This window comes from Elephas maximus, chromosome 10 (genome assembly GCF_024166365.1).
Source record: "Elephas maximus indicus isolate mEleMax1 chromosome 10, mEleMax1 primary haplotype, whole genome shotgun sequence".
Classification (NCBI taxonomy): domain Eukaryota; kingdom Metazoa; phylum Chordata; class Mammalia; order Proboscidea; family Elephantidae; genus Elephas; species Elephas maximus.
In genome coordinates, this window is record NC_064828.1 from 79,469,459 (window position 1) to 79,481,866 (window position 12,408).

Below are 12,408 nucleotides of genomic sequence, written 5' to 3' on the forward strand. Positions count from 1 at the left end.
AACGGCACCTAACAGTAACAATACTGGCTCCTAACACAATTCTTAGCACAAAGTAGAGGGTCATTGAATATTTGCTGAAATTGAATTGAAAAGTACCAGGAATAAATAAACCCCCAGCCTTCTCTTTGCAGTTCTCTCTGAATTTCTGCACAGTAGTAGACAGTATTATGTTCTAGGCACTATGCTAAGCACCTTGCACATATTATCCCATTTAATCAAAGGAGGAGGGAGGTCTTAGATTCTAGAAAACCGATTTCAATATGTAAAAGGAGAGAAAGTGAGTCACTACAACCCAATCAAACGATGTCTGAGGTCCTTGACAATTCCATCAAGACCATAGGATTAAATCTCTGAATAACGGAAACAAAGAAGTCTTTTACAGTAAACTAAATGATTTTTCTTTTAGACAAGACAGAGAATCTCCTCATGAGAGTTTAACAAAAGAACTTTTAGATTCTTTTACATTGTTTTTAAATTCTAATTTTGAAGCTTTTCATAACAATATAAATGCTAGTCATTGAATATTCAGAATCATATTTCCTTTTTGTTCTGCTTTTCAAATGAATAATTTTAGTCATGTCAAAAGTACTTCAAAATGGCCACTGCAATTCCAAGTTGTCCTTGATGAAATTATGATTTTTATAAAGAACAGAAGCCAGAGTAACACCAGGAAGTAGCACAAGCTTATTAGTAGAAGAATCCATGAATTCTTTAACTAAAGGTCAAAGGGGAAAACATTGCTTATATATTGTGTCTAAAGTCCTCAACTTGGGTTGAGCTCCTGCGTACTGATGCTAAAACTCAGCAGGGCCTGACTGGATAAAGAGGAGTTCTCTCCCAAAGCCAATTTCTCAAACTGTAAAAATGCATGATGACGTTATCCAACATCGTCATCTAACTTCACAAGGGGAAGGAGATAGAATCAAAAATCAGCTCAAGGCTGACTCCAGTGAGGCAGAGGTCAGACATACCTCCTTTCTCCAAACTTTTTACCAATTCTGACACTAGCCATCCTTCCCATGACACTCTCTACTTCTCTGCTGAGTTCGGTAATTCGTTGCAATGGTCACACAGAACTCACAAACCATACTCACGATTATAGGTTTCTAACAGAAGTAACAAGTTACAATTCAGGATCAGGAACTACTCAGGATACAGTTCTTTGATCAGGATAGCTTCTTTTCAGCCATTCCCACAGGCAGGCCTCCTGGCCCCTTTGGCCCCTCTGGCATCTTGGGCCAACTCAGCCTCTGCCTTGCTTGGACAAGTGTGTTACAAAGCTCTTTAGCTCTACAAGTAAGTGCCCAGAGACAACCCACTCCACTCAAGCGTCCTTCCAGAAGGCACTCAGCTCTCTCACTCCATGGATCAGCAAGACTACCTCCACTAAGTGCCCAGAGGTACCCCACTCTGCCAGCAAGCCACCTACTCATAGGTACTCAGCTTTCTCATTCTGTGGGCCAGGGAGCCCACCTTGCCATCTCCTGCTGGTCTCCTGGTTCTGCTGCCTCTGTTTCTCTGCTGCTGCGTCTCGCTATCTCTCGCTGTCTCAGGTGGTACAGCTCTCTTTTCCTGTCTCCTGGGTCTAGGAGGTTCTCAGCACAGGAATCATGGGTCCAAAGGATATGCTCCACATCCAGCTCTTCTTTCTTGGTGATAGTGACGTCCTCCCCACTGCTCTGAGACTGGCTCTCTTTAAAGCCTAGCAGATGGCAAAACTAATCAGTTTCCTTGTTAGGGCTCCATACACTTTATTTTCATGGTCACACCCCACAAGGGTGCCATGGACCTTATTTGCATTCTTAGCAAGCTTTCCAATCCCCTTGGAGGGCCACAAGCACCTTATTTACATAGTCCCACCCAATCATTATAAATGATATTGTTCAACAGTTTCCACATTTGGTTGGATCACCTTTCCTGGGAGTAGGCATAAATATGGATCTCTTCCAGTCGATTAGCCAGGTAACTGTCTTCCAAATTTCTTGGCGTAGACGAGTGAGCACTTCCAGTACTGCATCCGATTGTTGAAACATCTCGATTGGTATTCCATCAATTCCCGGAGCCTTGTTTTTTGCCAATGCCTTCAGTGCGTCTTGGACTTTTTCCTTCAGTACAGTCGGTTCCTGATCATATGGTGCTTCCTGAAATGGCTGAATGTCGACCAATTCTTTTTGATATAGTGACTCTGTGTATTCCTTCCACCTTCTTTTGATGCTTCCTGTATCGTTTAATATTTTCCACATAGAATCCTTCGGTATTACACCTCAGGGCTTGAATTTTTTCTTCAGTTCTTTCAGCTTGAGAAATGCTGTGTTCTTCCCTTTTGGTTTTCTGTCTCCAGTTTTTTTGGACATGTCATCATAATACTTGTCTTTTCAAGCTGCCCTTTGAAATCTTCTGTTCAGCTCTTTTACTTCATCATTTTTCCTTTTGCTTTAGCTACTCAACATTCAAGAACAATTTTCACAGTCTCTTCTGACATCCATTTAGGTCTCTTTCTTCTCTCCTGTCTTTTTAATGACCTCTTGCTTTCTTCAGGTATTATGTCCTTGATGTCATTCCACAACTCATCTGGTCTTCGGTCATTAGTGTTCAACACGCTAAATCTATTTTTGAGATGGTCTCTAAATTCAGGTGGGATATACTCAAGGTTGTACTTTGGCTCTCATGGACTTATTCTAATTTTCTTCAGTTTCAGTTTGAACTTGCATATGAAAAATTGATGGTGTGTTCCACTGTCAGTCCTTGGCCTTGTTCTGACTGATGATATTGAGCTTTTCCATCGTCTCTTTCCACAGATGTAGTAAATTTGATTCCTGTGTATTCCCTCTGGCAAGGTCCATGTGTATAGTCGACGTTAAAGGCACCTAACAACAACCACCACCCAGTCATTTGGTGGGAGTTATAAGACCATGGCTAGAAAGACCATATAAAAGCGATCCATAATACTGTACAAACACAGAGAAAACTTTAAAAAGTTCTTATAAACACACAACAGTGTGGCCAATTGACAGAACAATTAGTATCACATCAATGCTTTAGCAGACCTGCACCAAAGAAAACAAAAATTAGTACAAATCTGATCAGATAACCAAAATGTTCTGGAAATCTTCTAAGACAAACAAAAAAAACGTCAGCTGGCTTTGGGAACTTAACAAAAAAGAATAAGAGCTCAAAATAAGTTCCATACTTATCATTATTGAGAAGGAATCCCCTGAACAAGGAGGCTCAAGAGACCTCAGGATAGTGCGTACTGGTGGCATGGGGTCTTGCCCAAGTCTTGTTGGGATTTCCATGACTGTCAAAGTCCTAAAATACCAGGGAAGGACCACCAGGGGAACCTGTTGGTCATACAAAGCTGTATATATTAAAACTTCTGAACAAGGAAGAGCACTACCTGGACAGAGTCTCACTAGTGTCTCAAAGAGGATCATTATAGAAGGGTATTGCCCTGTGGGATGTTATTTTAAAATTTAGTTTAAAAAAAAAAAAAGGTCAAGCTTATCGTGCATAAACTCACTTATTGCAAGGTAGTCTTGACAAGGCACACACAGGTAAGACCACAAGCCATTCCTTTAGGACTAGAGAATCATGACGATATTAGTCCAATGGTTAGAGTTCACACCTTTAGACTGCAGGCTTTTACCTTTAACAGATGCCCTTGGAAGGAAAACTTGACCATGGCTCATGTTCAGTGGAGGTTCCTTGTAGCTGGGGTCTGAGGATGGCGGTGGTAGGCAAAGACTCATCCATTGTCTCTGGTAGGCTCATGGTCTTCAGAGAGTGGCAGGGTCTAGAGAGATATCTCTTGCCTCTGCCTTTGCTCAGTGAATGAGCCATAGTTCTGGGTTTATATGTGATTTTCTGTCCTTGGCCCCACATGATAAAGGCTCATGATGTCATGTTTAACAAAGACTAGTGTGTTACATCTTCTCTCCAAGGTCAGAGATTAGCAGTATGTAGCATCTTTTCTAAAAGGTCAGAGATGAGGGGGTAGTTTATAACTTTTCTTATATCTCAAAGCCACTTTAGATATTTGAGTATACATTTTCTTTTGTCACATCATGTAGGTTCCAACCCAACTTAAAGAAGTTGTTTGTGATATACCTTACACACTTCTCATTCTTCTGTGAATTTTTAAATTCAGAAAATTTCTACTTCTAGGTCACATATAAGTGACTTTTGCATATTGGTTTAAGAGCTTTACAAAGTCAAACATATGCATATAACAGAAAAATACACAACACTGCCTTATACATATGTTGTTTGAGAGCATTACAGAAACATACATAACACGTATTTATGGGGTTAGGTTCCTGGGTGGTGCAAATGGTTTGCACTCAATTACTAACCTAAAGGTTGGCGGCTCGAACTCACTCAGTGACACCATGGGAGAAAGTCCTGGTGACCTGCTTCCATAAAGATTACAGACAAGAAAACCTTATAAAGCAGTTCTTCTCTGTAACACACGAAGTCGTGATGTGTCGGAATCAACTCTACAGCAATGACTATTTATGGGGTCTTGAGGGCGGGCTTGATCATGGGGTAGTTTTAAGATAGAAGTTTGTAAGTAAGCTTTGAGCAAAGTTTGGTCAGAATTTGTAAAATAGGTGAGTTGCTGAAACAATCAATCACATCTTTGAAATACAGGACTCCATATGGAGCTGCTGTTAAGTCAATTTGTCCATGGTCTTATCCTGAAACATGTAAGTGTGAGCAAACTTGTGTTAAAACAGTTTGACTTAAGATAGTTTGTATTGCTTGTCATGGTTTGGTAGTTTATCTGTTATGCAAGTAATAGTACAGCTTTTCAAGTTGATTTTTCTACTTTATTTCTCAGAAGGAAAGAGTTTCAAGACAAGACTGCCAATTATAAGGCTTTTGCAGAAATTCAGGCATAACATAATTAATGCCTGGAATTGCGTGGGGAGAGGTTGGTAACAGAAGAATTAAAATGTAGAGTCAAGGAGGAGAAGGGTTAGGAAACACTTAATGATTAAGACCTTTGGGAACAGAGTGGACTATAAAGGGAAAAAGAAAATCAAAAGTAAATGTTTCAAAGCTGGGAGGATGGTAGCACCATGGACAATAACAGAAACAGGAAACTGAAATTTAAAAGATAAGAAAGTGACAAGGAATGCAGATCAAAACTACAATGACAGGGAGCACAATGAAGAACCCCTGAGGGAGCAAGAGATCAGTGGAATGCAGACCCCAAATTCTCATAAAAAGACCAGACTTAATGGTCTGACTGAGACTAGAGGAATGCCGGTGGTCATGGTCCCCAAACCTTCTGTTGGCCCAGGACAGGAACCATTCCCGAAGACAACTCATCAAACATGGAAGGGGCTGGACAGTGGGTTGGAGAGAGATGCTGATGAAGAGTGAGCTACTTGTATCAAGTGGACACTTGAGTCTGTGTTGGCATCTCCTGTCTGGAGGGGAGATAGGAGGGTAGAGAGGGTTAGAAATTGGCAAAATTGTCACGAAAGGAGAGACTGGTAGGGCTGACTCATTAGGGGGAGAGTAAGTGGGAGTATGGAGTAAGGTGTATATAAGCTTATATGTGACAGACTGACTTGATTTGTAAACGTTCACTTAAAGCTCAATAAAAATTATTAAAAAAAAAAAACTACAATGAGATACCATCTCCCCCTGACATTACTGGCACTAATCAAAACAACAGAAAATAAAAAATGTCGGCGTGGTTACAGGGAGATTGGAATTCTTATGCACTGCTGGTGGGAATGCAAAATGATACAACTGTTTTGGAAAACAATGTGGTGCTTCCTTAAAAAACTAGAAATAGAAATACCATGTGATCCAGCAATTCCACTCCTAAGAATATATCCTAGAGAAATAAGAGCTGTCACACAAATAGACATATGCACACCCATGTTCATTGCAGTGTTATTCACAATTGCAAAAAGTTGGAACAACCTAAGTTCCCATCAACAGATGAATGAATAAGCAAATTATGGTACATACATAGTGGAATACTACACAGTGACAAAGAGCTATGATGAATCTGTGAAACGTCTTACAATATGGATGAACCTGGAGGGCATTATGCTGAGTGAAATAAGGCAATCACAAAAGGACAAATGCTGTATGAGACCGCTATTTATACACAGAAAGCAATAATCTTTGATGGTTACAAGGAAGGTGGGGAGAGAAAAACACTAACTAGACAATAAATAAGTGATACTTTTGGTAAAGGGTAAGACAGCACACAATACTGGGGTAGTCAGCACAACTTGACTAAGACAAAGTCTTAGAAGCTTCATAGAGACTTCCAAACTCCCTGAGGAACCAAGTTACTGGGCTAAGGGCTGGGGACCATGGTCTCAGGGGACATCTAGCTCAAGTGGCATAACATAGTTTATAAAGAAAATATTCTGTGTGCTACTTCAGTAAGTAGGTATCTGGAGTCTTAAAAGCTTGGAAGTGTCCATCTAAGATACAACTACTGTTCCCACCCTGTATGGAACAAGGGAAAATGAAGAAAAGAAAAGGCACAAGGCGGACCACAACTATCACAGCCTCTACCAGAACTAGTCCAGCACAACTAGATGGTGCCCGGCTACCACCACTGACTTCTCTGACAGAGATCACGATAGAGGGTCCCAGACAGAGCTGGAATAAAATATAGAACAAAATTCTAACTCACAAAAAAAGATGAGACTTATTGGTCTGACGGAGACTGGAGAAACCCAAAGAGTATGGCTCCCAGACACCCTTTTAACTCAGTACTGAAGTTACTCCTGAGGTTCACCCTTCAGCCAAAGGTTAAACTGGTTTATAAACCGGTTAATAAACAGGTTATTAAACACGTAGTCCAACCATGTAAATGAGACTAAATGGGCACACCAGCCCAGGGACAAAGATGAGAAGGCAGGAGGGGACAGAAAAGCTGGACAATGGAAATGGGAAACCCAAGGTCAAGAAAGCGAAAATTGACATGTCACAGGATTGACAACCAATGTCACAAAACAATATGTGTATTAACTGTTTAATGAGGAACTTATTTGCTCTGTAAACTTTCACCAAAAACAGAATAAAAAAAAAGAAAAAAAATTTTTTTTAAGTGACAAGGTGTGGTGGTAATGGCTTACCTTTTGTTTGTTTTTTCTTTTGTATTTTAATTGTGGTATGTGTCAGGCATCCAGTGAAAATATTTTAGAATGACCAGAAGCTAGAAGTACAAGCTACTAAAAAATAAGATTCAGATTTAAGGGGAAAATTGTGGCTATTTTAGTATATTTAGCCTTACAATCAATCTTCTATTCATTTTTGTGTTTTCTTTGAAAATGCTGAAAATGCGCTGTAAATCCCACATTCTCATTTAACTAGCTACTATTTCATTATGTCAGTTTTGCAGATATGATCTCTAATTATTGTTATTTCTGAAACTGCAGCAGAATAATTGAGAGGAACATGAATGGCAATGAAAACACCCTAATGCCAAGGAAATCTTACCTAGTTGGTGGCCAGTACCCTGCTGTGGGGGAAAAAAAATGATACAACTACACAATTTTCTGTCTGAAGCAACCTGTATGATGAATGGAGTTAAAGAGCTGCAAACCTTGGCCTTTTTAATTATAATGACTTCGTATAACCATGTGTTAATTAAGATCAGAGAAAATTAATCTGTATTAGCACTACAATAGCAATTTTCCAAGCACTACCAGTGACTAAAGATAAAAGCGCATTGTGATTTCACATGGCATCTGATTAAGTTAAATTAGTATTTAAATGGAAGGCTTCCAGGTGACACCCGATAAGATGGTCAGAGTTTTTCTCCAGCCTATCGCAAGGGGGGAAACCCTGGTCGCGTAGTGGTTAAGTGCTACAGCTGCTACTCAAGAGGTCAGCAGTTCGAATCCACCAGGCGCTTCTTGGAAACTCTGTGGGGCAGTTCTACTCTGTCCTGCAGGGTCGCTATGAGTCAGAATCGACTCAATGGCAGTGGGCAGTGGGTATCGTAAGGGGACAAAGGCCTGGCAACATGGTATCACTAAAGAATCAGGAGAAAGAGCGAAGGAGTTTGCCTAAAGAAGATTGGTGGAGTTTGAGGCTTTTGTTTGAGAGAACTGAAATATTAAGCCCTGAGTATTGGTCATAAAAAAAATAATAAATTTTTTTTTTTTTTTTTTTTAAAGAATCAGGAGAAAGAGCGAAGGAGTTTGCCTAAAGAAGATTGGTGGAGTTTGAGGCTTTTGTTTGAGAGAACTGAAATATTAAGCCCTGAGTATTGGTCATATTATCAGCCTAAACATCTAAAATGTGCAGATTTGCCTCCAACCTTCCAAGATAACGTTCCATATTTTTTCAATTCAAAGATGTACTTTTTTTCACTTTATAATGTTTTTTAAATCAAAGTACCTCTTAAAACTGATACATAAATTCACATATTTGTGTGTGTGTGGTGTGTGAGTGTTAAGGACCCTTCTCTAAGTATTTTATAATCTAATAGGTTATGTTCACATTATAAACCAATTCCATCTACACTAGCATCTAGGAGTAACAGTATGTGAATTACTCAGGAGAAATAGGTGCTTTTTCAGCATCATACATCAAAATGAAAGAAAGGAGAATTCCATTTATGAATATTTATCTGCATTAATTTAGTGCCCATTATCTCTGTTGATCCTAACACCTACACTGCAAGGTAGTTCTTATTAGTATATTTTATAGATGAGAAAACTAAAGCATAAGGAGTTCGTCTGATTTGAATTTGAACCTTATGTGACTTCCAAGCTCTTCCTACTATACCACAGTTTCATTGAAATATCCTAGCATAAAATAAGCATCTTAAAATTTTCTCCATAGACAAAACAGTAATAGATATTAAATCTCTAAAGGGTGTTTGAATTCAGAGTCATGCAGTTGTAGGTATGTGTAGCTAAGAGTTAATCATTTAAAGTTGTAGTAATGGAAACAAAGCATATGCCTCCCTCTCCTTCATGTAAGATTAACTTAATTGGTACTATTGCGCCCACTTCAGAAAAGAGATCAAAAAGGTTGAAAGAAAAGGTAAACAGTCATTCCCTTCAGACATAAGAATATCATGTCATGCAGCCTCTACCTCAAATGTTCTCAGTGAAAAACAAATTGGAAAATAACATTTGGTGGAAAAAAGAGAATTGTTGTAATTACTTTGTTCCAGTAACCAATTGCTGGGAAGGCCAATATCTCCAAGGTGTTTTTGTCAAATTCTAGCCAAAGCTGTTGTGATATTTGGCCTACTGTTCAGTCACCATTTAAATTTGTACATTTTTTTTAATTCTAGGAGGAACGTTTTCTTATCCTCCTATGTCAATATGTATTCAAAGATCCTTTGAGTATATACCTTCTATGTGTCAGATACTGTTTTAGATGCTAAATATCCTAAACTGTTAACTAGATTTCTTTTTTCCCCAGTAATAACAGGCAGTATTATCCTAAGAGAATAATTTGTGATGGTTTTTTGGCTTTGTAGCTACTAAATCCTGAAGATGACCTCTTACCAGGAAAGATTCGAGATAGTAATCGTTCAACCCTCCTAGCAACAATTCAGGAACATGGTTACCCTACAATCAACTTGGGAATTGTGGGAGACAAGTAAGTATTGGATTTTATTTTGAAAAGTTGTCACTGTGCAAATATGAATTTTTGGAGTACTAACTAGGTAGAGTTGCTGCTGCTGAGACAGAAATATGAAACCATAATTTTCACTTCATCTTATTCTTCAAAAACCAGAGACTTATAGAAGTGTCTATGTCCTTTAGGAATAGACATTCTGTTGGAATGCCTATTACAACAGGAGAAATAGTTTGCTTTCCTGCGTGTGTGTTAAATTTTCAGGGCTTTTTTTTTTTTTTTTGGTAGTGTTGGCTTTATCCTAGTGGAACTAATGGTGATGGTGTTATTCCTCGTCACACCTTTACTTGTTTCAAGAAAGACAGGAAACACATAGATTAGAAGATTAAGAGAATGTCAAAATTAGCACTACCTGATTATTTGAAGTTTAAGTAAAATTGTTTTCTAAGGCATTTATATTGAATTTGATATCCTTATGTTAGACAAGTTTCTCCAGGCTGCACCCACTTATAAGTACAAAGGAGGCACATTGACTATAATTGCCCATCTTGAAAAGCATCTTGCCCCCATCTGCTCAGTTAACGCAGCCCTCTGTTAAATTCCCCAAGTATTTCTATAAATCTCCAGCAGTGTCTCACATGCGATCAAAAGCAAGTCTGCTCTTTCTTGGTATCCCACTACTATACACCACTGCTGTTCTGCCATCTTTCACCAAGCACTAGCTCCAGTTCACTAGCTCACAGCTGCTAACCAAAAGGCTGGCAGTTCAAATCCATCAGCCACTCCTTGGAAACCCTATGGGGCAGTTCTGTTCTGTCCTACAGGGTCACCGTGAGTCAGAATCAACTACGGCAATGGGCTTTTGGTTAGAGGTTCATCTTCATCAGCCTGATAGAGACATCAGGAGACAAATCTGAGTGATGGATACAATGACATATCAGTCACCCATTATCACCCCCTCTCTTTCCGATGACCACCTTGTCACTTCAGTCTTGTAAGATAATGCCTGGGTCCTTCTTCCCTTAAATGGATGTTTTTGAAGAGCTCTATTTCACAAGATATGCTCTGATACCTGTCAACCTCAGCTTAGGCTCAAACTAGGATCCTTGGACAAAGCACCATGCTAGCAACCTAAAAGGCAGTAGCTATCATATCATCCCACCTTTAACAGTTCTAATTTTTCCTCCTTGTTTTATTTTCTTTCTCTGAGAACATTTGGAGTAAAGACTCTTTGACATATTTTCAAACATCATTCCTTTTAAAATGTTCAACATTTGTATTTGCCTGAATGTTTAGCCAACTTAAAGCCCATGCTGATGAAGCCAGTGTCACAAGTTGCCTTGTATCACCCTGCATCAGACTCCCAGGCCCTAGGAAGTGGGTAGAAAGAACCCACTGCAAAAAAAAAAAAAAACTGCTTATTTGAATTTGGACCTGACCAGTAACTGGTCCTTTCATATACACCTCCAACGCCTAAAAACTATCCTGATGCAGACACTGCTTGAAAGAAGGTAAAAAACAACTTTACAGCTTTTAAAAAAGGCACAGAAATCAGCAGAATGGGTCCAAGGGTTTAAAAAGCATAGAGATATGATCTCTAAAGCAAGCAGGCCTGAAGCCCCACAGAACAAACTCACCAGATTCTTCAGTCTTTGTTTCCCACTCAGCCCTGGCTCAGGCCCTGCCTCCAAGTGCAGTAATGAGCTCTAAGCAATATTATAAGGTAAAAGGAGCTTTTTTATCCTTTCTGTCCTAAGCTATGATTATGTCCATTCCCCTTCCTTTCATTGCACTTATGTATATATAAAAAATGATTACTTAGTAGTATACCATATATATGCCATATATATGCTATACATACTTGCCATGACTTTGCCATAAAGGCCAAAACACCACTGTAATGCTCGTATATTAGAATACTAATATTTAATTGTTGGGACTCACACTATTGATTGTGGTAGACATTTTCCAATAAATTGTTGATATTAAGTTTAACTCCAGTATGTGCCTTAAAAACAGCATGAAGAACAAAACTATAACCAGGATGTAGGTTATTCCGAGACTATGCAAGTCTCTTGTGTATACCCTTCTCTCTGATAGCAATACCATACATCAAACTGAGAACAATTTTTAAAATATACATTTGATGCAAATCTAGGCTTTCTTAGCCTTAGAGTGCTATATTGAAGAGGCCCAGGGTGAAAGGTTTAGAATGCAGAGGTGGAATGTGGGAGGAAAGAATTTAGAACTGTTGTAATGGAAGTCTGTGCTGGGAGTTTAGCAAGGGAAACAAGGTACGTTTAATCTACAGCCTGTTGGTATTCTGTGAATGTTGCCTCCCTCTTTATTCTTCTCCTTTCTACGTAGCCATTTGCTAATGAAAGCAAATGTTGTTATACAAAAGCCTCTGTGTAAAGCTCTCCAGGGAAACAAGCAGGGTCAGGGGAGAAACCCTACCCTATGTTTAAAGCAAGGAGAGAAATAGCTCAAGAATGTTAATGGCACAGAACCCTTAATCAGCTCTGACACAGTTTTTAAATTCTGCATGATTGTGCTTCTCAACTCTTATCCTTATCACCTACCATAATTTTGACAATCAGTTTAAAATAGAAGAGTAAGACTTTGTAACTATTTGGATTGAGCTAGACTGGAATTTACCTTTACTCCTTGCATCTTTTATTTTAAAAGAAGGTAAATATAGTAAATAGTACCCAACCCAAACCCAGTGCCGTCGAGTCGATTCCAACTCATGGCAACCCTATAGGACAGAGTAGAACTGCCCCATAGAGTTTCCAAGGAGCGCCTGGTGGATTCGAACTGTCGACC

General features: G+C 39.1%; 1 protein-coding gene across 5 annotated transcripts in view; it reads left to right on the forward strand.

The window, feature by feature from the left end:
- GPHN (gephyrin) overlaps nt 1-12,408 on the forward strand; it is a 569,154-nt gene that overhangs the window by 508,362 nt on the left and 48,384 nt on the right. For all 5 annotated transcript variants that reach the window (XM_049899425.1, XM_049899421.1, XM_049899422.1 and 2 more), the window contains one exon: nt 9,482-9,603. In XM_049899425.1, the coding sequence (XP_049755382.1) occupies nt 9,482-9,603 (122 nt within the window). The remainder of the gene's footprint in view (nt 1-9,481; nt 9,604-12,408) is intronic.